Here is a 24,354-nt window from a genome sequence, read left to right on the forward strand (position 1 = left end):
TGATATTTTCTTGGAGATGAATTTCCAGTACACGCACTTACAGCATGCTCGAGAGGCCACTGCTCGTGAAAACACGAAATCCTGTGAAATTCTTCGATCATTCGTAGCTACATTCATACGAGGGGCCGATGGCGAATATTGGATAAGGGCCAACTAATTTGACGTTTCCATCATAATTGGACCCTTTCTTAAGGGGTGTTGAAAACTCCTTCATGATATCTTCGTTTTAATACAAACTATTACAAAATCCTTTTATATGAAAAATAGTGTGTGTAAACATGAGTGTGAGTAGGGAGGATTGTACTGGTTTTAAAGTCGAAACTGAATCCACGTGCGAGTGTATAAAATGTGGAAAATTTACTCGAAGACCGAGTAAAATTTCCACTCATACGATTTTCGACAAATGTGGTGATAGCGCGAGAATTTCCGCGAAACAAATCGAGTCGAATTACGTCACACGAATAGTTCACGCGGGCATTCGCAATGACAACGTTTATGAGGTAACTCACGATATAAAAAAGTATTGAGAATCTAAAAGCGCGCTTTATTAAAAAAAAAAAATGTATCGTTCGACGAAAACATTGCCGAAAAAAAGGTTATAAAGTCGCGCCACAGAATATCGAAATCTCGAAGCGTTTGAACGACGAAAACCATTTAAAATGAAAGGCTTTGAACTGACGTTTCAGGTGAAATTGCTCCTAGCCCCCGGGATCGATGTGTCAACGGTCAAAATAACTGTAAAAAGTAAAAATCTCCGCGTTAAATTACACCGTTCCTTGGGTGAATTGGCCAGACGTCTGCCCCTCTCGATTCACGAAAAATCTCCCCTTAACGAGCTCATCAAAAAGGCGGTCACCCATTACGAAAATTTTCTCATACCCGAGAGTATCGATGGCGACAAAGTCCGTGCAATTGTTGACAATAAAAACAGAGTCCTCGTCCTAACAGCTCCAACTATAAAACCTTGCAAAGCACTCAGAAGACGATTTTCTATGATGTTAGATAATTAATACAAATTTCATTTCAATTATCAATGTTTTACACGATCGCAAATGAAATATATCCTCAATGTCGTAATATTGTCTTCATTTGACATCACTGTACTTTCGACAGCGAGTACTTTTTACTTAAAAAAGGTAAATAATTTTAATGAGGTAATTTTGAAGCGCCTGGTACAGAGTTTGGTGAGATTAATTAAAACGATTAAAAAATTGAAATTCAGATGAAAATTATAAACACCTGAATAGCGAGAAATTTTTATCAAGCCAAAATTGACAGTTTAACGGTTTAAAAAAAGATTTTTCCCGATTTTACTTAAAGTTATAAATGACAAGTCGATGATCTCAGAAGTTTCGATCCATTTTAACCGCATTACAATCGTAAAAAATAATTATTTAAATCATGAATATTCCGCGCCATTGCCGAGAAAATGCAACCTTTTTCCACCGTTACGATGACATGGATTTACGAATGACATCCCGAGGAGTCAAAACCGCATTTAGATTTATCAAAGTTCCTGATTTTTATATGATCGATGAGAAGGAATATTTTGCAGTTAGTAAAATGATGCTACATTATTGAAAAATATTGGTAATCGTTTCCCCCCAAATTGCTTTATGAAAATGAATTTTCGGCAGGCTGAAATGAAGGTGGAAGGCCTCAAGATAGGAACAGCGGCTTTGGCAAGCGAAAATGTGTTGAACATTAAGTTGCACGAAGTCGAAGGTGCTACACCCAAAGTGAGAAATATCAATTTCCTAATTCCACCGGAAGCGGATCCTCACCAAGTTTCTGTTGAGGTTTACAACGGGAATTCAATTTTCGTTCGAGCACCAATACGGGGCAAATGATCTGAATGTTTTTCAAACGGAAAAAACATTAATGACAAAAAATGTGTGGAATGAATTAATAGTAAAAAAGATGTATATGTAGAACTGTATGAAATACAAGTAAGAATTGTGACAACAGTCAAGAGTCGCGTCTATCCTCATTTTATTCTCAAATAAAATTCACAGGTCGACAAATAAACTCCGGTCGATGTTCGTAGAGAATCATTAATTTTTGTTTTTATTTCTTGGCTGGCGCAGCTTTGCCGGTTTTCGCGGATACGGGCTTGGCCGCTTTAGCTGGTGCGGCTGCCGCTTTTTTCGGTGCTCCCATTTTCTTCGGTTTCGCTACTTTGGCAGCGAGTATTTGCTTCCTACGCCTTTCTTGTAGAACTTTCGCTTTCACCGCTGGTGCGCTCTTGGGCAGGGCAACCTTCGTATCGAGAAAACAAAATTTTCTTTAGACAAATCATCGTCTTTCGTTGTCTACTAAATATTCATCGAATTTTCTTGTCAGAGCTTTTGATTTAAAATCACTGTCGATCATAAACACGGACCAAAAGCAAATCATCATTCAGAATTCATTAAAAAAAATTTTAGTTTCACTTTACCGTTAAACGATTTAGGAATTTCAAAATAATCTAGAATTTTCTTTCGACATTGTCGGATCAATTCATTTTCGAGACATTTATCGGTTACTTACACCGCGCTTAACGGCGACGGCCAGTTCCTTCTCACGTTGACGTCTTTGAGCGGTAAGAATCGCCGACCTCTTGAGTACAGCGGCGTACGGATTGAGACGAAGCATTGCTCGGGTGTTGGTCAATGGATTCAATTTCTTCACGCGACGTACGATCCTCTTTCTGCAGGAGGAAACAAAAGGAAATAACGTTAATACACGCGGAAATCTTCATTGACTAATCATGTTAGTTTTTCTTTTGTCAGAAGTGGTTGGAGTATAATCAATGTAATTCAACAACACGGACCATTTGGATCATCATGTAAGAATGAAACGAGACGCAAATAAATGACTGAAGAAATATAAATTACCTCGGTGTTCTGAGAACTTTGCGGATCTCGTCAGACTTGAGGAGTCGCGAAAGATCGGTATTGGCCATTTTGGGGAAGGGCAGATTGTAACCGGCCTTGAGTTTCGACTCCTTGCGCCAAGTTCCGTAGAGGGCATCGAGTTGATCGAAAGCAGATTTCGTCCAGATAACGAAACGTCCTACGTGACCACCCGGTGCGAGCTTCAGTAAATTCAGCTTATTGATGTTCATCAAATCGACACCGGGAATGTTACGGAAAGCTTTGCGAATTCCCTGTAAGATGAAAGAACACGATTATTCTCGACTCTATAAACTTTGTGATGATTATTCTGATTCAATATCTTTTTCATCAGTTTTCGAATAGTTTTCTATTATTTTGCGGTGTGTGCGGTACACCATGTCACAGTTAAAAAAAGAGAAAAATGTTAAACTGAAACGCCTAGTGACCATATTTATCTAGCATCCGATTGGACCGTCCCAAAAAATGATCATTTTGAGCCAGGGACATTTCTACGATGCAAACTCCAAAAGTGATTGAGCGTATCAATATTTTTTTTTACTTTTTCCCAAAGTTGTAAATAAAAATTCAAAACGAACCTGATCTTGTCCGTATACGATCAAAGGTCCGCGTCGTTGGATGCGGCGACGATTACGCATTTTACCCTTACCAGCGCGGAAACGCTGCGACTTGTAGACCTGTAAAAAAGCAGTTCGGGTTTGAATTCGTTTGATCGAAAACTGTTTAGTGAAGTGACAAAAAAACAATTTAGTGAAGTGACTGTCGAAATAAAAGTGTGCGGTAAACCATGTCACAGTAAAAACAGGAAGAAATCCCTAAACTGAAACGCCTAGTTACCATATTTTTCTAGCATCTGATTGGACCATCCGGGTACAAATAAATACCAGGCTGGGGACATTTCTACGATGCTAGTTTCATAGACCGACTAAATTTACGAAATGTTTGTTTCCACACCTTTTGAATATCATTCCAGGCCTTGATACGGCGTAGGAAAATGACCGCCTGTTTCGTCTTGTTGTATTCTTGAATTTTGTCCGATACAACAACCGGGAATTCGGGAACTTCCTGGATCATGTGTCCTGTAAATAAATTCGAAATTGTTTTTATCCATTTTGCTTAGAGATTACGATGAAAGAAGATGAACTCTATTGAACACAATTTAAACGCAAATTCGAACATTTTTGAAATATTTACCCTTGGATTGAACGAGGGCGGGTACACCTGAGGCAGCGATTGCCGAAACGATGGCGTAACGTTTTTGGTTGACGTTGACGCGTCTGTGCCAACGGCGCCATGGTTTAGTCGGGGCAAACATTCGTCCACCTCGACACATGTTGCCGAAAGCACCCTGGCCTGATCTATGGGTACCACCGCCTCGTACACGAGGGATACGCGCTACTGCACGTCCAGTACCCCATGACTCCGCCGAGGTTTGATGACCTGAAATATCACATCTGCTTTTTAATGACTCATCGATTCAATTCTTCAAATGTAAGTCATTTTAAATGCATTTAGAAATTTGGTAGCAATGCGTATTCTACAAAAACCAAGTTTTGTTATTAACATTGTACCGATAAAAGTAGCAAGGACGAATTCATTATTGAAAGAAGTGAAAAATTCAGTGAAATTTTATATTATTTTACCAGCTTCCTTGGAAACGCAGTACGGCTGTCTGCTGTTTTTGGAAACTTGCTGATGAACAAAGTTCACAACGTCGGGACGAATTGGAGCTTTGAACACCGCCGGCAGAGAGATGGAATCACCGGATGGCTCATTCTTGTCCGTGTAGACGGTGACCAGAGGTCGAGCTGTTGATAACGACTGTGACAATGTAAAGGAGTCAAAATTTAGGTTGACACGAATTTAAAACACAAATGAAGCAAAAAGCTAGATTCTATTTCTAATGATTTTTTTACTAATGCGTTCAAAACACTGGAACTCAACATTTTCGAAATAAAAATGTACAAGCTTTTTAAAAATCAATGATTCAAGTTAAAAGATCGTTCATTGATTATACAGAAGCAACTTTACTGTACCAATTGTAGCTATTATTCAAATTTAAACAATTTGGTGTATATTCACATTTTTAATACTTCACGATTACCTATTGTTAGTTGTGGACGCGTTGTGAAATACGAGAAACTAGCCTAAAAATTGAAACTATTCGTAAATTTGTTTGTTGGACAAGTCGTAAGCTGGTTTTTCTCTTAAAAATGTCAAAGTGTGGAGAAACATAGTATTATATAAACGGAATGAAAGAATTCGAAAAAAGGTAAGTATTCCATAGGGACTCCCAACGCATGGTCAACGATATTTCGATGACGTGCACATGGCGGCTCTCCACGAGCCGCAATAGACAAAATACTACGCCAGATACTCGAAAAATTGAGAACGGTTGCGAAAAAAATACATTCACATGATTCGCGGAATTCGATGATGAGAGCTACGAGGAATAAGAAATTTGCGATGCATTAAGCAAATAACCGATATGTTCAAGAGATCAAAAATGGATCACACGTGGTCGACAACGAGTTGGTTCACGAAGGAAACATTTGCACGAGTATATTAAAAGAAATAAATCTCATTGCAATTTTGCACGAAGGTATAACTCGCGATTTAATATAATATCAATATAAATATAATTATTTCTTGACTCACCATTTTTCGTGGCTTTTATTACCACTTTTGGCGCATCAGAGAAACACTAACCAGGCAGTTAACACGCCTTGCCTGGCCGTAAAGGAAGAAGAACGTAAGCGGAAGCGGCGCCACTACAATTTTTCGCGCATGCCCTTTCTAAAGAATGCTCCGTCGCGTAAGTCGCGTTCACTACTATCGTCAAGTAGAAAATTTCATTTTCAATCTTCATGGATCTTTTCTTTTTGTCAAATTCAAAGCACAATATTAGCCTTGCAATGCACAAATTCAAACAAAGTCAAATTTATTTCTACAATTATCGAAATAGGATTGTCATACCCGAATCACCCTTCGTTTATTTCCATTGTTCAAAAACATCTCAAAGTTTCGTTTTTGATGCCCGATGTCACATGAATATCAGGACTTCCGGCGACGGTGCTACTCGGCATTTTTGAGTGGCGATTCGAGTAACTTCGAACAAACATTGAAACATTGAAATCGCATTGGAATACCCAAAAAAATCAAAGAGTTTTGACATTTCCCCCAATTTCCTCTGACTGTTATTGTTTATGAAAAAATTCATAATTATCAGAAATGGCTGGTGAAGTTATTGTTGATGCGTTACCGTATATTGATCAAGGATATGACGAGCCTGGTGTCAGAGAAGCGGTAAGTAAAATTTATTGTTAAAAACGTTTTTATATATATAAAATAAAATTGTTTAGAGGTTATGTTCGCTCCACAAGTTACATGGGAGGTATATTTTTAATAAAATGAGTATTTTTCAGTGCTTAATATCGAAGTGATGATTTTTTATCCAGAATTGAATGAGTGTTGAACATTTATTGATTCTCTTCAGGCTCTTGCTATGGTCGAAGAAGAAACTCGACGCTACAGGCCTACAAAGAATTATTTAGAACATTTACCTCCATTGAATATTACTACGTTTGAGACTGAAATAATGAAACACGAATTCGAGAGAATGCAAAATCGTTTGCCAATGGAAGTCCTGAGTATGAAGCGTTACGAACTGCCACCTCCTCCACCTGGAAAAATGAACGACCTTGCTGCCTGGAACGAAAGTGTTGAAAATAGTAGCGCACAATTGGAGCACCAAGCTACACGGTAAATTCATTTTTCTGAAAAAAGAGTGTACGATAAGTTCACTTGTTTTTATCTTTATATTCATTTCTGTAAAACTGGTGGATTGAAGACTGATTTTTTTTCTATGACAGGATATGTAATTTGGAATTGATGATGGATTATGGATGCGAAGCATGGAAAGCTTATCTCGAAGTGTTGGTACAATTGGTAAACGAGGCACAAAAGCAATTGCAATCCCTTCGAAAAAAAATACAAGAGGTCAATTGGCAGAGAAAATCAATGCAAACGCAAGGCGGAGAAAAATTGAGAGCACTTGAGGCTCAGTGGGTGGGTCTGGTGTCAAAAAATTATGAGATCGAGCAGGCCTGTGTTCACATAGAAGAAGAAATGTATAAATTGATGACGTCAAAGGTGTCGGAAGCTCAAGAAATCGCTGACGTACCCAGCGAGGAACAGGAGCCAGCAATACCAGAAAATAATGCAACTGAAACAATGGCCATGGATGTTGGCAATAATCAAGAAGCAGAGCCTGCGTGATCATTAGACTAACTTGAGTGTTTTAATGCAGTGAATGATCCAATCAAAATGACAATTATGGAAAAACCAAAAAATCTATTGAAAACATCAATTTGTATACCTCAAAACAAATATGAAACAAACCCAACTGTATCATTGGACCTTTCATACGTTTTTATATTCGTTCAAATATTTTGCATTCGGGTGAGTTCGATTTCTGTTTTCGGTCATAGGTTTTCAAAACCAAAAAATCTTGATTCGAACGAATAATTATCCAAGACCATAGTGGAATAAATGTAAATACAGTACGAATTTTAATAAAGCACAATTTATATATCACGCTTCGTTTCTTGTACACTATTTTCGTGTAGGTGTGTGCTTAAAATATACATATTTACAATTAGCCACAATTGCCTATGCAGAGCTGACACAAATTCATACAGGTAATTAGTTCCATTTCGTATTATTATAAATATTTGTATAAATAATTATTTTTTTTGTTATAGGTACGCATATTTGTGTTGACGTAAGCGTCATGGGCGTTCGATGGCACGTTTTATTCTTTCCTACTATTTTAAAGCCACAAAAAATACGATAAACCGTAGAGATCAAAATTTTTTAATTATGCGTCAAAAAAATTTGTAGACCAAATTTTTTTCCTGACCATTTCATGTTTTGTTTCATTTTTATATTAGAGTGTTTTATGTATGCAATTACAAAGCCTTATTTTGCGTGAAACCAATATTTGTTTGCTATTAAAAATTTCGATTCACATGATTTTTCATATTTCATGTAATTGATATTTTGAAGGTATTTTAGCTAAGCGATTTACATTTTTTGGGGCGCGACACACTTCAAGTACAAAAATACATTGCTTCAAATATTCATCCGTCGATTCGTTTATTCTCGCTGGATAGGAAATTTTAGTGTACGTTTATTTTCAAATAAGGATATTCGAGAACGAAAAAAAAGTTTTCGAGTATTCGTTATTATGCTGCGGTAATTAATTGTAATAATCGGATGTACGATAGTCGGGCTCGTCACTCGAGTGTCATAACGATGTTTCACTGGCTCCAGAACTCTGCGATTGTAGCGGCATACTTCCTTTGTAACCCGAGGTTTCTTCTTCCAGCAAAACTATTCTCTGCTTCAACGATTTGACCTGGTCAATTTACACAGTTGTTAAATCAGCTATATTTTCCATGCATTATTTTTCATAATTTACCATATTGAAGTTACACAAAGTTTCTCATTGAATCAACCAACAAGAAATGGTTCAATCAATCGTAGATTTTTTGATCGCATAAAGTCAACTTGAATTTTTTCTTAAAAATTTTCACAATAATCTTCTCACGGTATTCGGGAATCCTAACCCTAAAAATCTTAAAACCATCGCAAAAGTGCGTAAACTTTTGCAATTTTTCGTTCATTTTGAGAATCAGAAATCTGATCGACGAATTTGATCATATACAAGTTTCATCATTTCGGAATGCGGCTACCGCATGCGCGTAGATTTCCAGAGGGCAGGCCATCACACGAATCACGAGCACGAGAGTTGACGAGGACGGACGAGAGCAGATCTAATATGGCCGCCACTGAATAATACGCGAAACATTGGTCTCGCGGAAAAAGTTATTTTCAAATCGTGAAAATAAACCGAGAACAGATGATTTATAGCAAGGGCCTGCAGAAGTTATTAAGAAAGTGGCCGGGTGCAAAAACTTTTGGTGTCTATCGTTTTTTACCGGTGTTTTTCATCCTTGGCGCTGCCCTTGAGTGGTCGATGATAAACTGGCGTGTAGGAGAGGTTAACTTCTACAGTACTTTCAAACGCCGTCAAGTCGAAGATATCGTTGAGCGGAGAATGTTGCTCGAAAAATTTCACATCGAAATACCGAAGAGCCGTTAAATTTGTATTTTGTAAAAACTACGAATACCAGAATCGAATCATCCAAAAATTCTAAAAAATAACGCCAAGGAACATCGATATTTTTGGAATAGCTGAAGCTAGTTAAGCTCGGTAAATACAAAAAAATCAAAAGGAAAATTGATTTCCTAAAAATTGGACAGACTTCAGCAATTTACCGTTTATCAACAATTTTTCGAAATTTGATTCGATTTGAACAATTGCAACGAGTAGAAAATTTCTTAAAAACTTCTAAGAAATGCCTGCTGGAGTTTCATGGGGCAGATATTTACGGTTTACAGCGACTGCAATGTTCACTATGTTTTTGGGAGCACAGACGATTCATGTACTTTATAAACCGCTGGAAGATGTAGAAATTCTTGTGCAAGAAAAACTCAAGGCTAAACAGGCAAGCGTCGATAATTAAAAAAATTGTAAAATTGTGGAAACAAAATCATGTATCCATAACTTTTTCTGTATTGTTAATTTATGCATAAGTAGTCTTGAATAAAATCTTGTTTGAAATGTATAGAATATTGAAAACCTCTCTTTGTCTTACCTGAGTTGCATGGCGTTCCACCATTCCTAACATTTGTTGTTCCAGTTTTTTCAGTCTGGATTGATATTTTTTCTTTGACTTTTCTAGCGACTGAACGAGCGCTCTGAAAAAAAAAAATCTTCATATCAATCACATCGATACTTGTTCAATTATTATTCATAAATCTATTATATCATAGCTATAAATCAAAGCTCGCAGGACATTTTTTTCCTTGCGCACATGTACACAAATCTGATTTTAGATAATTGAATGTCAGGCAATTTCGAGTGCACGGATTATATATTTAAAAAATGATATCCGAGTTATCAATGAATCCAATATTTTCATATAAATGTTGTTACCCATTAGCCATTTTCAAGTCGTTCACAAGTTCCGCCGACTGTTGGTGCCGCAACTCAGAATTTCTTGTAACTTTGTCCAAAGTAGAGACCAATTCTTGCAAACGCTCTTTCAATCTAGCCTCTCTTCCAAGTGCATCGATCAATTCGGACTCGATACCTTCACTTTCGTTGTCACTGACACCACGATCCTAAAAAATGAACCATTCGAATATTTCAACAATATTGAATTGGAAAAGGTTCAATTTATTATTTTCAGAATGTATGGAAGATGAAAATTTGAAATATTGTATCAACGAACAGTCCATTGGAGCCCAGAAAAAAATTAATATCAAGTGGATGATAATATTCATTAAATTAATTCCGAAGAAATCGAATCTTTTGAGTTCAAAACACGAAATAAATCAGTATTGGAGTTACCCTATTGGAGGCCATAGCCAGCATGGCTTCGGTGTCGCTGAGTTGACCCTGAAGATGTTGTATCGCGGCGTGTTGCGCAGCGATTTGGGCTTCGCGCGCGCTCAATTTGAGATCTATAGTAGCTCGTTCTTTTTCTAGCAAAAAGACTCGAGCTCGAAGTTCCGCTTTGTCCTCTCGCATTGCCATTAATTCCTAATGCAAATAAATGCAGCGATTATTGACCAATTTCACGATTTTTTTCGATCCAATACTAAAGCCTTATCGTGAATGTCGAAAAAACATTTTTACTTTTCAATAAAAAAGGAATAAGTCGTTCCTACACAAATCAATTAAAAATGAGATTAACTCAGTATTTTGTACTTTCATGTATTCCCATCATTCGATTTTTTTACCTGCATAAGAACAGCGGTCTCAAGATCCAATTTCCTAGCTTCGGCAAGGGATATCGTGTGTTTCGAGTTCAATGGCTCGACGTGAACACTTTCGAGTTCAACAGCTGTCGACCTTACCATCGCTCGATCCCCTTTTAATTTGCTTATGTGCCTTCGTAATCGTTGTTCGTCCTCCACCGACCAGGACACTTCGGAACTAAGAGAATTTATTAAAATGTTAATTGACCGCAGGACATGTCACGATAATTATATATAACTGACGAGTGTTCGAAGATGTACTGACTCGTCCGACAACACCATACTATCTTCCCACGGTGCGCCCAATGCGGTGCAATCGTTTTCCAACCGGTTCAGCACGTGATGAGCTACGTTTTCGGCGGTTCTCCGATTATCGATCGTAACATTATTGCGATCGGTTGACAAGGCCAATTCGGTCTCAAGCAAAGCCACTAAAACGTCGTAAGCCTCGATTGCTCGATCGCTGAAGGAAAGTGCGAGACGCAGGGCTGTTGCGTTCGATTCGTATTTCCCGACTAGTAGACACAACCTTAGAAATAAAAATATTTCATGACAATGAATTTGCGTTATAAACTATTCCACAAAGAAATTAAATCGTCATTCGAGCAGTTGTGAAACAGTGAGAGAAACAAAACACACTTGTCGCACTGGGCTTTGCTCTCTTGAAGCGTGAGAGCAAGGACCGCGTTGTTGGCACGAGAATGCTCCAATCTGCTGTTCAATCTTTCGGTCTCGACTTCGAATTGTTTTTCGGACCCATTCAGCTCCTGTAGATTAGATTGCTCCATCAAATCGGAGACCAGATGCTCAGCGACCATAGTAGAGCACACCTACGAATGTTAAAACGAAAATTGGACATTGTTTCAACTTCAACCGTGCACAAAAACAAAGCTCTCCAAGTAAGACGATTTTTTCAGTATTGACTTACACCAAGATTCGTTATATCCGGACCCGTGATGTGTCTCTCGTCGGTTCTTCGTAGTTTAACGCGTTCGGCCATTTTCAAAATCGGCGTCTCCTCCCTCGAAATCATTTTCGTTGGCGGAGTTTGAAGAGGAGGCAGGAGCGGCGAACACGGGGCTGTCAGAGGTTCGGGTGAGCTTACGGTACCTCTCGTCTAGGAGGAAAAAATCCAGGAATTTGAAAATCATTCTTTCTCTTCCATACGTTCAAAAAAATTTGTAAGCAACACGTTAAATGAGAATTTCGCAAGGTTTAGGAGCAACTGGAAGAATATTGAAAAAAATTATGACAGCGTGCTCGGGGATTTTACCCTGTTTTCCCGACGCGGTGAATCTCGTCGCGGGGAATCGCTGCTCGTTAATTGGCCATGATTGCTGTTCTGACCCTGGTTTTTGTACTGGGCTAATTGGGAATGGAGGATCGCAATTTCTGCTCTAAGAGCAGAAACTTCTTCTTGAAGGGTCGCAACCGCGACGCTCTGACACGAGACGGCCGGTTGAGTTGGCTCCGGAGTCGGAAGCGCCGCTGGACTGTCCAGCTGTTCAGTTTCGTTCTACGAAAAAGAAATGACACTAAATTCAAGGGTAGCAAAGAGAATGATCTCAAGAAGAAAATCACAATGAATGGATTTTTTTCTTTGCTGGCAATTATAAAATTGCTTGAGGGTTCACCTCGTTTTGTCGATTTTCGATCTCCTCGCAACAACTCGAGTCAACATCGCCGAGGGTCCGGTCTCCGTCACCTTGGATGTCTCCACCAGCTTCGCTCTCTTCGACCGGGTTCGTGATGGAGCCTTCCGCATCCCGACTCGTTTCCACCTCTGCACAAAAATCATGCATCGCGAAAATGACGTATAAACTCCAAAAACAATTGAGCCAATAGATAAAAATTTCAAAATCGAGTCCCGACCGCGTCGAAACCAAAGAGGTAGTAAAAAAATAGAAGCATAAACAACGTGGAAATAAAACTCGCCGGACTCATCCTCTTCGGTAATAACCGTGGCTCGATGTCTCTCCAATTGTCTTCCAAGTTCAGCGATCACCGAATGGAGTTCCGTCAGTCTTTCCTCGTGTCTGGATGCTAATTGTTCAGCCCGTTGTTCGGCCCTCGCCGCTTGAGCTTCGGCTCTTATCAGTGCAGCATCGGCCGATTCTTTGGCTCTCGTCGCGACGAGCAGCCTCGAATTTAGTTCCGCAACTTCGGATCTCAGCGAGGAGAGAGCAGCCGCGTGCAACTAAACGAGATAATCATCAGTACAATAACATTAGTAAAGAAGCATGATTTAATTGTTACAAATTTAAGCGCTCGCTCATCCAGTGCGGCGCGAAAAATACGAATAAGAATTTTTCGCATTTTACCTCAGCAACGATTCTCATAATTATATACCTGAACGCTTTCAAATGCTTTTCCAAGATTTGTCGGAACAAAGATTCATTTTGAAGAGCTCAAGCGAAAAATCTGTGTTTTAATAGTCATTCTCGATTCTCCAAAGTAGAGAATTATCTTCGCTACCTGTATGTTTAATCGAGATACAGAAATAGCGAACAATGATGCAGTGTCCTTCGTACGAGGCAACGGTGCGTGACGGTGACTCGGACCGATCGATAACAAATGTATATAACGCGCGTATCGAGCTAATTGCGACCTCGTAATGTTACATAAGATAAAAACTCTGAAACATAACACGATGTATGCATTCGTGCGATCGCATCCAAAGAAGTAGAATCCTCGAGCTAGTCGCTTCTCGTTACGGTTGGAAGTCCCACATTCGGGTTGACGACGCTGAAGTTTGCAACGCTCGAGTCCAACGAAACGAAAGGAAAAAGATTTGTTCATTTTTTATTTCACGAATCATTGGTGTGAAATTGTTGGGGAGTTTTTTTACATCATTTCGTTGGATTCCAACGTTGAAAAATTCGTCATTCGCGTCGACCAATATACCGGTCTATAGATTATTAGTGCAAGGATTTTTTTTCAACGTGTTATTCAAACGGTAAGGGAGACAAAATTTCATTGGGACGAAAACAGAGTTTGCAAAGTGAGAAAATATTTCAAAATTTCAAGCGAATCGAATATTGATTAATGTCAAAAATCTCAGTTTCTTCGAGACTATGACGTAATTTTTTGTATCTGTGCGAAGGAGACAAAAGTAGTGATGAAGGAATAAAAAATTCGTGTGTGTGTGTTTTCGTAATCGCTCGATTCGTGAAGAGTCCATTGAATTTTTCTTGCAGGAGAGTAAAAAAAAATGGTAAAAATGCACTGTTTGACGGTCGCTCTGATCGTGATGGTCGGATTTTCGACGATAGCAAGTGCCGAGGATGAGTATATTCATCTACCAGGAAAATCGTGTGACGACGCGCCACCCTGTCCGGATAGCCGGCCCTGCGTTATGGGAAAACCGCATTGCAACGTCGGCACTTGTGGTTCGGAGTTGGTGCCGACTTGTGGTCCGAAGCCATAAACATTGATAATCAATTTTCAACATCTTTCAAATCATTTATCATAATTGTGTCGGGAGTAAGGTAAATTTGTAAAAACGTGGGAATAAAGTGTCGTGGGAATGCAGTGGCAATTGTAGTAGTCTTTTGAGCCCGGAACTCACGTTATTTTCAGAGCTATCAGGGACCTGAATGGCGACAGTTTGATCGGCAGAGGCGGCGAGAGGACAGCAGAGCCAAGTGCGGGGCCTCGTTACCCTGTAACCGCTATTTCGTTCTTCTTCGACCTCGTCCTCGGTCGTAGGGCAATGAGCGTAAACAAAATCGTACCGATGGCTCGAAGGTTCCGGGATTTTTTCCGAGAGGAATTCCCGCTGAAGCTCGACGCGGTCATCGGGGACTTGCGTTCTGCCATTGTTCAATGTGACTATCGAAGCCTCCACTTTGCCGATATCGTTGACTTTCGTCCCGTTGACGTCGCTCGGAGCTTATCTCATAATCGCAAAACACTCTTTTACAATGTTTTTTTTTCTCTCTTTTTTCAATCCACGCGAGCTTGGGACGGGCTTGCAGTAGACGAAACGTCACGTGGCCTACACGTGGGCGTAGAGGATTGTGGCATTGGCTGCCAGTAGACGAAGCCGGCGTCGCGGCAAACTCTCCGAGCCTCGAAAACCCTCGGGGCCGTTGAAATTCGGAGCTTCGGTACTTTTTCTTCACCGGCGCCACCTCTGACTGCGCTATTTGAGCCCGACTCCCTGAAGATTCATTTTCTCAAAAATAGTATCCCGGAATGCCTCGGACGAAATGAAATTGTACAATGCCAACCGTCACGAGCCCAATTCGTAGATACTTTTTCATCAGCTGATCTTGACTACTTTTCAGGAGGGTGGGAGTAGAAAAACAATGGATGTTCCGGTAAAAATGGGACAGTCTAGTTCGGATCGATGAACGACGAACCGACTCGCGAATACGAGTGCAAAAACAACCTCATTGTCTGACAGACCGAGTGGAGCCACGAATAACGATTCCCGATACGGTGTCGCGGCGTGTAATCGAGTTAGATTTTTTTTAAGATTCGATCCAAGGGAAACTCGATTAACGAGGGTTGAAATTTGACGCGCGCCCAATGACTGTTCGGTGCCTCGTTTGATTGTTGAAAATATACGACAACTGTAATCTCTCGTTCGCTCCGGTGGGGCAAGTTTACTCAGACGCTGGACCCGAGATTTTTTAGCGTCACTAAATTTACTCCGAAATTTAATACTCCATTAAAATTCGTCGAGGATACTGGGATGCCACTTTAAACACGGAAATTCGAGGGCGTGAGACCGCTGGATCGAAGAAGAAAGAGAAAGGCCAGGGTGGACAGGACCGTGGTCGGTCACAGACTGAGCACTCTGACTGAGTTGCTATTTACCACGAGTACAAATTCCATTACTATACGGTGCTCCCGTTGCCTGGTGAGACTGGCGCCAAACGCGTTTCACCCAAACGAATCGAGACACTACCACAACTGTCTTTCCCACATTTCCCGATATCTTTACGTCTCCTCGATAAAAGAAGGAAAATAACCAAAACAATGGGAAATTATGGTCGATTTTATCGAATGTGCGGGACCCCACCATTTTTCTCCCTTTCTCGTCCCTTTATTTATGAAAAACACTGAGCTCCGATACCTTCGAAAAATATCATGTTTTCCTCGAGTTTTTATTTCCTAGGACGAAATTCCAAATCGAAATAATCACTTTTCCCTTGCGTCACTGTCATAAATTCATTTTTTTTCTATTCTCCAGCGTCAACGCGGAGCAGTGTGAAATGCGGTGGTTCGACGATTATGCGCGTCTACAGAGTTTCCAGCAGTCGCGATCACCAGAAAAAACGTATAAAAAGAAAAATGCTGTAAACCGTGAAACGTGGCGAAATAGCCGGAAGTTACAGAAAAGGATGAACGCCGTTGCGAGACACGCGGACGCGACTCAAGAATGAGATAACGCTCGAATAATTGTTTCAGTCGTTTTTGTCCCGAGGCGACTGTACGGTTGAGAGTAGGAAAAAATAGTGATCGCGAGAACGGGTTCCTCCTCTCGCCACTTCGAGCACCGTCTCCGAGGGGACTTCCCCGTTGCAGGATCGCGCAAGGTTACGAGCGCGTGTGGCCGGACCGAGGACACGGAAAACGGAGCCTACAAACTTGTTGAAAACATTGTAATATTTGTTCAGAAGCACACTTACCTTGTTGGCGAGATCCAGCATGTTTCCAGTCCCCCCCGCAGCAGCCTCGACGAGTTTTTGAAGGGTGTGCGGCTCCGGGGAGAGGTCACGCGCTCCACTGTCGAATTCCCAACTCTCATGGCGTCCGGATACGGTGCCTGAGACGGGATTTTATGATTTAAATGACACCGGAGTCTGCAACGTTCGAGTCCAACGAAATTACATGAAAAAACTCTCCAACAATTCCAGTAATTCTCCAATTCTGTAACCTGCCTAATTTGCAATTCGTATAGTCTTCAGTCTACACCAATGATTCGAGAAATAAATAATTGGTTAATTATAAATGTTATTTTCGTTAATTTCGTTGGACTCGAACGTTGCAAACCTCAGCGTCGTTGATTTAACGTCATTTATTTGTTACTCGGTGGCAAAAATCGATTTTCCAGTTTATGCCGACTCGCTGAACCAACCGAAATTAATCACCGCAATGAAAAGTTTAACTGCTACGAAATCTCGATTCGACAGATGAAAATGGAATAATCGAAAACCGTTTGAGGTCACTCGACGATTATTATAAATTCGATGCGCATGATGAACAGTACCGAGGCTATTGTCACTGCTGGTGGGTAGATATTCGGGTGTGTGAGTGTGATGAGGGCTCGTTGTGTGTTTGCCGGATCTGAGAGCCTCGATTTCCGGTCGAAGGGCTAACCTCCGTCTAAGGAACTCCTGATAGGAAATACGACCGTGCTCATCCGCCCCGAGCTCTCGCATGAGTTCCTCCACCGAATTTTCGAGGTTGAGTTCCCGGCAGACGGTCAAGAGATCTTGGCTGAAAAGAAAAAAAAAACCAAAAATTAGAGACAGGTGAAGAAAGGTGAAAAATTGGATAGAAACGAAGGAGGAAAGGTTTGTTTGATTGGGAGGGATGAAAAATGATGACTTTCGCAACGCTTTGTGGGGAAAGAGTCGCGGTGAGTGTGACGGTGAAACGGGACTCGCGAGACTCTCGTCAAAGTCAATTAGCCATGAATTATTTCATTCTGACGGGAAATCGTTAATTCCGCAGTCTCCCGATTCGCCAGCAGCCATCTTTGTTAACGAAAATAATTCTATTCAAGCATTTGCGGACGAATCCGCGGCTCTCTCAATCAGTCATGAAAATTACGCTGAAGTTTGCAACGTTGGAGTCCAACGAAATGAACGAAAAAAAGATTTATAATTAATCATTTTTTTATTTCAGGAATCGTTGATGTGGATTGAAAAATAACGAATTAAAAATTCGGCAGTAAAGAAAATTGGAGATTTACTGGAATTATTTGAGAGTTTTTTTAGATCATTTCGTTGGACTCCAACGTTGCAAACTTCAGCGTCATTCATGAAAGGAGTAACAATGGAATGAGAATTTGGTGGCTGTCCACGAGCCCGGAAAGCCAAGCGAAAAAGTTGATTATTTTTCTTTCGAGCTGTCGCGTCTGAATTTTCACGAGCTCGATGAGAGCGACGCTTCCGAATGGAAGGATCGCAGCCGCCTTCGCTGAATCGTCCAAGACCCCGAAAAACTTTGAAATCGCTTGGAATAAAGATGAAATTAAGCAATTACGTAGAAAGAAATAAAACAAAGATTATTATAAAAGGTTGAAGGGAGAAGACAGCGCGGAGATAACGAGGAAACGCGTAACCGCGGAAGTCGCCGCAGTCCTCGTTGCAGAGCCCCCCAACCTTGTTTTCCTCCGGAGCCCCCGCACGGCCGAGTTCTTACTCGAAGGGGTTGGAGAGCGGTTTTCAAAAGACTTTAAGCAGCTTGGATTCGTTATGCTGCAGTCAAGGGAGAAAAAATACAGGCGCGGCACACGTCAAAGCACTTCCTCGAGTATCATTCCCTGCTTCAAACTCATCCTCTGCCCCCTTAAGCCTCTCTCACTCTCCCGTCCCTTTTCACCGAGAGCCTTGCCTTGCCGCATCTTTTTCACCGGCGAGTTACGTTTTTTCCTCGTTTCTTTCACAACACCCGGAGTGAGTCAATTTGAGGCTTTCCAAAGACCCATAAAATGGCATTTATTGTATGGGCAGAATTGCTTCGAAAAATAAACGCGGAGATAATTAATGGGTAATATTCGGCGTGAAATTCGCTGTTAAATTCTCCGCATGCGTTTTACTCCGGGCACAAATTAACGAAAAAAAATTAACTCCTGTAACGCCCGGAAAATTTTTTTAATATTTCGAGATATTTCAAGTTTTATAACAGTAAATATTCCAGATTGTCAAACTTATGGTACGTGTACCAACATTTACAAAACGTTTTGTCAATTTTACGGTGCACCACGGTAAAATGTCTTTCTGCGGCGCAGCAAAATTCACCGTGACGCTCATGTAATATTTCGAAATGAATATTTAAATAATCCTTCAAAAGTACGGCACCTTTAACCGGACTCTTAGACATTTAAAAATACTCTGGTAAAAGTTCCTACTCTGAACAATGAAGATTATTTAATGTATAGGAGATTTCGATTTGGTAAATATTTACAGTGCTTACTTTTGCTCAAAAGCATGCGGCGAATTATTCTTTGAGAATTATCATGACGAAAAATGATATCGCGATTAATTTTAGGGAGGGGGAAGGTAAAAATTGTATTAAAAATGTTCTTTTTAAATCTGGAAAGAATCAGGAAGGGGAAGGTGGGAAAATGAAAATTCAAATTAAGGAATATCCATGCGACGATACCGCGCACAAACTATGGCAAAGCTCCTACTTTGAACAGATATTTAATGTGTACGAAAAGAAATTTTTTTTCCCTCATCGTAAATTGCGGCTCGTCACCGCACTTGGACGGTAATTTTTCGAATTTCATTATTTCCGCGAACGGAAGCCGAAAAGCTAATCTCCGAAGGACTATGAATTCGTTCGAGCTGAAAATAAAGCGTTCAAGTCCATTGTTGAGAAGCGAGCTCAAGCTGCTTCAACTATTCGGAACCGGTTCCGCATCGACGGAGAATCTTTCGAGATGAAAAAGTACGAATTCGCATAAAATATGACGGGAGAAAAGCGATCGAGAGCGATTTCATAATTCGAAGGGTATCCTCGAGGCAGCTTATCGAGCGCGGTGGAACGTTTTTTGAACTACACAGAATTCGCTTGGAACGAATAAACCAGTTAGATTGATGACGAACTGGTTTGAACCGTGAGGAACTGGTTGGTTTTTGAATATAATCGCTCGAAAGCGACTAGGATCCGTTTGGATAGAAGAGAACCGGTTAAAACCGAATGAAAGCTGTTCCAAATGAGCGATATGTGTTACAGGCATTAAAAACGCGCATGATAATTCCATTAGGAAATTACGTTCGTCAGGGTTTTCGACGTCGAGGGAAAAAAATTCAAGAATATATTTCGAGAGAAGAACATGTCAGAATTTACGGAGCTTTTTAACGAGAATTTTCCGCGTTGAAAGAGTCGCCGCGCTGAGAGGACAAAAAAGTGAGTCGTATATATGTAGAGAGAGGTGAGAATGCGAAATGGAAAATGCGGAATGTGCAAGCAATGGTTCTCACTAGTTCGTACTCTCGGGCTCTGCCCCCTCTCTCTCGCTCTCTTTCTCTTTCCACACCCTCGCGACTCGCGGGGACCTTTTCCCATCTACACAAAGTCAATAGCGAGGCAGCACGTGGAGACGCATGCACGCATGAGCGTTACCAGTGAGCACCCAGCAGCTTGATGAAGAGAAGTGGAGCAGAAGCAGCCAAAGGAAAAGAGAAAAAGATGGATAAAGAATGAAAGAAAAAAATGAAAAGTAAAAAAAGCCTAGAGCCAGCAGCGACTGGTGGACAAAGCGAACTGCTTTTAGCGTACCGATTAGTCGCTTGAATGGATGTGTTTTCTCCTTCTCTTTTTTCATTTTTACTTCCCCGCACAAAATGCTGACTTTTTATATTCAAGAACCGTCGAGATACTTCCCACCATAGAATAGCCCACTTGATAATTCGGTCTCTCGCTATTTTGCCTTGCATTCATCATCTCAGCGATACTGTCTGCGACTTAACCTCGATGGCGACATCTGCTTTAAATTTTCTTCGAACCATTCCAATATCTTTTCCCAACATTCCCCGAACGACGTAAACACAAAACTCGAGTTGTTGTTGCTCGACTCACGATCCGAACCACCGTTTTTATTTCGAACGTATCGTTATAAGTGTGTTTTGTTTCAGAAAAAAAATGGCCCCTATACTAATGCGTACGAAAGAAAATACCGAGTTTACAACTCGCGTTGAGACATCGTCGAAGGTTGGACGTTTCGTAATTATTGGTACGGGTTTTCCTGTACGAAAGTTTTTTCCTTTGTTTCGCTTCGTTTATTTTCCATTCGCTCGTAACATATTTTTTTCCGGTATTGCGTCTTTAGGCCGAGCGAGACAGAAGTAATATACAATAGAGTGCAGCAGTCGAGCATTATCTCTGAAGTTTATTCAACGCGCGCCTTTGAGAATGAGAAAAAAGGGAAAAAATTGCGCGTACGTATCTGTCTGCGAATAGGTGGAATAAAATCGTGTTCCGGTTTGTTAATTCGCGATGAGATAGGCGAGCACGTTTGAGCATTCAAATAGTGGAATTAATTGAGAAAAAAAACGTTTCAAACTCGTGGAGATAACTCGACGAGAAGTAAACAAACATTTTTTAAATACATCGCGATATTCGCTCTAATTGCACTGCCCAGGCGGCTTCAATTTTTATATTCAGTGTCATCTACTTTCCGGATTTAATAAACTCCGGAATTTTTTCGTAATTTTTCGATCGATAAATAAGCCGAGGCGATCGCCGGCGCCCGATGGCAATATTTTCAATCATTCACTTCAGTATTTTAATCATGAAATAGATGCCTCCGAATAATAGCTACAATAGAAAGAAAAAGTCTCGTGTGATTTTTAAAAAGGACATATTATGAATGTAGATCTGAAATTGGATTGAGAGTCTGCGGTGATTCATTTGAATCTTGAGAAATGAACTTAACCTTAAAAATTATTACCTTTTTGGGTACGATGTCACTAAAATCGAGTTGCAGAGTGGATACTGTAGTTTCAGCAATAATTGCATAACATATGTTCAAAAAAAATGAATGCATGCAAAATATGCATGTCTCTTCCCACTTACCTATCGATGAAACCATCTCCGTCTCCGTCGCATGCTTGAAAAAGTTTTCTTATTCTCTCTTCGTCGCAGATTGAACCTGCTTCGCTCTCACCATCCGCAATGTGAGACATTTCTCACTTAACAGGTATTTTAGCCATGACAATTGATTCTCACCAATTCTGCAATCTTTACACAAATAATATTCATTTATAGAAAAATTCTAGGTAACCATAATTCCTTTTTTTTATTCTAGAAATCAATTTGACGTTCCATTTTGAGCAAATCATTGGCATTTTTAATTTTCTAAATATCAGGTTTTTATCTTGTTTTTATTGGAATCTTCACTTTGTAAATGAATATTATAAAGTATTCCATGTCCAAAATCCAAAATATTGCTTATAACGAGAAAAATGATTGAATTCTTAATTTACATTGCTTTAAAAAACATATTATTGAAAAAAGACTAAACTTCAGTTTCAATGACACATTTTTTTGTTATATAAAAAAAGCTATATCACAAAAGTACAATGTAAAATTAGGTAAAGGAGTGCGTGTTTTAAAGTAGAAAGAAGAGGACATGTAGATGCATACACGATGTTTTAGAATCGGCAGACAGAACAAGTAAACAAAGAAAATCTATTTTAGTCACGAGGGCCGGGTAATAATCACTTAAATCTTGAAAACTTTTCTCTAGGTTTGTCTCTACAATTTTTCAAACAAAAACAACAAACTTGCCATTCTTTTCGCACACAAATATTTTTCACGTAATTTTTTCGTTGAATAATTAGCAATAATGAGTCAAATGTAAAAATCACTGCACTGGGAGGCTAAGACCAAGAGTACAGTTCGTCGTGGAAGACGAGAAAAAAAAACAGGAATCAATTCGTAAAGAAATTGGGTAATGAAGAACCGTATAAAAAACCAAGACGCTCCGACCGGGTGTCAGGAAGTCACTAACCCTAACCTATAACCCGACAACTCACACCCTCCCAACGGGGATGGATATTGCACAAGCAATAAAAACTATCGATCTCACTCTCGGTCTCGCAGTTTTCCCCAAGCGCGATACACCGAACGCTAAAAAAATACTTTGACAGTTCGCGCCATCTTGAAATTCGTAGAGCTTCCAAAAAACCTCGAATGTGGCGCTACAGCTTCGAAAATTTGTCGACTAATTTGAAATCAAACTTACCGACGGATGATAAAATTAATAATTTTCTAGTATGTATAATAAGTAGGATTATGTACTTGTGAAAAGCTAATTAAATTAGAGAACACATAATGTAACGAACTACGATCACGACGACGGTTTATAAGTCCTTAAACCTCGTTATAGTAGTACATCTATTATCGACCATCATTTGATAAGAAACTTTGTAGGGAACTTTGTTATCAGCAATTGAAAAATTTTCATGAAAAAAAATTTCGTCTAATGTTCACGCCACTGCAGAATGGATTTATTTAGAATTAATTCAAGCGCTCTACTTTATCGACAATAGTTCGAACCAATCTGATTAATCCAGAGATTATCTATTCCAGAAATACTCGGACAAATTTAACGAAAAGTACTTTCTAACACGTTTAAATGAACATTGATCGTAATTATACAAATAATAAGAAGATTTTCTTGTTTGAAGAGACATCGTAAAATCTAATAATGACATGCGGAAGCTGGTAAAACGGACAAAGACGAGAAAATATCGAATTGAAAGAGATGAGATTGAAATAAATCGGCGTTCGCGTGTCGTCGAGCGAGTTGGCTGCAGAAACCGAACTTCGTTTCACAATCTATTTGATTAGCCTTAGTTTTCAGAAGTGGTTTATTCGACACTTTATATTTCGAGAATGTGTAATAGGCTCGTGATTTGCAACCACAAATTTGTGTGAAGAAACAAGAGACTACAGTTGTAAAAGTTTTTACGAAGAGCCCGGTCCTTGTCGCTTCAAGGTAGCTCAGCTCGAGTCCACTTACCTGCATTCAAACATATATGACACGATCTCTTCATGTACAGAGGAGAAAATATGAGAGTCGTCGGCTCGAGGGTATGCGGGTTTTTCGCCAAAAATCTGAATTCCCAAGTACCTGTCCCGCGAGCTCTACGAATGTTATAGGCATACTAGATCCTACGTTTTCGTTACTCCCTTCAAGGAAAATATGTTTGAGGGTAAGGTACTTTCATAGCAATCTGACAGCCCTTGCTGCTTTTATTCAATATACACGAGTTGGATGGATTTAGACCTACAACAGAATTTAATTTGCAAGCGTAATACGACGCAGGAAAGACGCTAGTTCCCCCTTCCGCGTGACTGAAGCAGTTACCGCAAATTCTATTATATATATACATACGTTTTATTAAGTGCGTATATATAACGAGGCGTGGCAGTTGAAATACATCTTGTCACGTTAGTTTTTCCACAGTGTCATGTACGAAGCGTAATTAGCACTGAAAGAATCGCAGAAATCGTTGATCCGATAGGAATGAACGGTGATCAAGTCTATAGAAGAAAATTTGTAACCTCAAACTTTTGAATAAATTTTCATTTGTTACGATACATTTATTATTTTCGGGAACTTTGTGATACGCTTCTAAAATTCAAGGCGATACATGTTTTTTTTCTTCTTCAATTGAATCTCGAAACGACCCGATACATCTCGTACGATCGTAGTCGTGCGACCGAACACAACACCCGGACTGTTACTGCGGAGCGTCGAGAGTCAATTGAAAGTGAGCCAATACGATCGATGTCAATATATGAGATAAAGGCACTTGAGTTTATGTTGAACCACTCGAGAAATTTAACGATTTGTGAGATAAACGTAAGCGTCAAT

At 39.9% G+C, this 24,354-nt stretch overlaps 4 protein-coding genes and 1 non-coding gene across 6 annotated transcripts; 2 read left to right on the forward strand and 3 right to left on the reverse strand.

Annotated features, from left to right (window-relative positions):
• Window positions 1–278: 278 nt before the first annotated feature.
• LOC122407150 (uncharacterized) lies at window positions 279–1,010 on the forward strand. Its single transcript, XM_043413174.1, has 2 exons — window positions 279–500; window positions 687–1,010. Exons 1-2 carry the CDS (start codon window positions 279–281, stop codon window positions 1,008–1,010), a joined length of 546 nt encoding a protein of 181 aa, XP_043269109.1.
• Window positions 1,011–1,975: 965 nt separating this feature from the next.
• RpL4 (ribosomal protein L4) lies at window positions 1,976–5,707 on the reverse strand. Its single transcript, XM_043412419.1, has 8 exons — window positions 5,553–5,707; window positions 4,538–4,715; window positions 4,089–4,334; window positions 3,849–3,973; window positions 3,473–3,571; window positions 2,877–3,148; window positions 2,530–2,689; window positions 1,976–2,259 (listed from the first exon to the last, which is right to left on the reverse strand). The coding sequence occupies exons 1-8, from the start codon at window positions 5,553–5,555 to the stop codon at window positions 2,068–2,070; spliced, it is 1,275 nt and encodes a 424-aa protein (XP_043268354.1). The 5' UTR covers window positions 5,556–5,707; the 3' UTR covers window positions 1,976–2,067.
• Window positions 2,336–2,405, reverse strand: LOC122407389 (small nucleolar RNA SNORD18). The gene has a single exon (XR_006260189.1). It is a non-coding gene; the product is annotated as a small nucleolar RNA SNORD18 (small nucleolar RNA).
• A 276-nt stretch (window positions 5,708–5,983) lies between the features above and the next one.
• Window positions 5,984–7,490, forward strand: BCAS2 (BCAS2 pre-mRNA processing factor). The gene is made up of 3 exons (XM_043412421.1): window positions 5,984–6,200; window positions 6,391–6,656; window positions 6,767–7,490. The coding sequence occupies exons 1-3, from the start codon at window positions 6,126–6,128 to the stop codon at window positions 7,170–7,172; spliced, it is 747 nt and encodes a 248-aa protein (XP_043268356.1). The 5' UTR covers window positions 5,984–6,125; the 3' UTR covers window positions 7,173–7,490.
• Window positions 7,464–24,024, reverse strand: LOC122406743 (colorectal mutant cancer protein). 2 transcript variants are annotated; one of them, XM_043412417.1, is made up of 16 exons: window positions 23,872–24,024; window positions 23,497–23,763; window positions 21,546–21,710; window positions 17,005–17,234; window positions 16,424–16,560; window positions 12,720–12,981; window positions 12,419–12,567; window positions 12,058–12,300; window positions 11,713–11,901; window positions 11,424–11,614; window positions 11,050–11,313; window positions 10,767–10,962; window positions 10,375–10,566; window positions 9,958–10,145; window positions 9,617–9,719; window positions 7,464–8,313 (listed from the first exon to the last, which is right to left on the reverse strand). In XM_043412417.1, exons 3-16 carry the CDS (start codon window positions 21,653–21,655, stop codon window positions 8,203–8,205), a joined length of 2,565 nt encoding a protein of 854 aa, XP_043268352.1. In that variant the 5' UTR covers window positions 21,656–21,710; window positions 23,497–23,763; window positions 23,872–24,024; the 3' UTR covers window positions 7,464–8,202. The 2 variants fall into 2 exon arrangements, with proteins under 2 accessions (XP_043268352.1, XP_043268351.1); XM_043412416.1 differs by lacking the exons at window positions 23,497–23,763; window positions 23,872–24,024 and adding an exon at window positions 22,260–22,596.
• Window positions 24,025–24,354: the final 330 nt, after the last annotated feature.

The sequence above is a fragment of the Venturia canescens genome, chromosome 2 (genome assembly GCF_019457755.1).
Source record: "Venturia canescens isolate UGA chromosome 2, ASM1945775v1, whole genome shotgun sequence".
NCBI lineage: Eukaryota > Metazoa > Arthropoda > Insecta > Hymenoptera > Ichneumonidae > Venturia > Venturia canescens.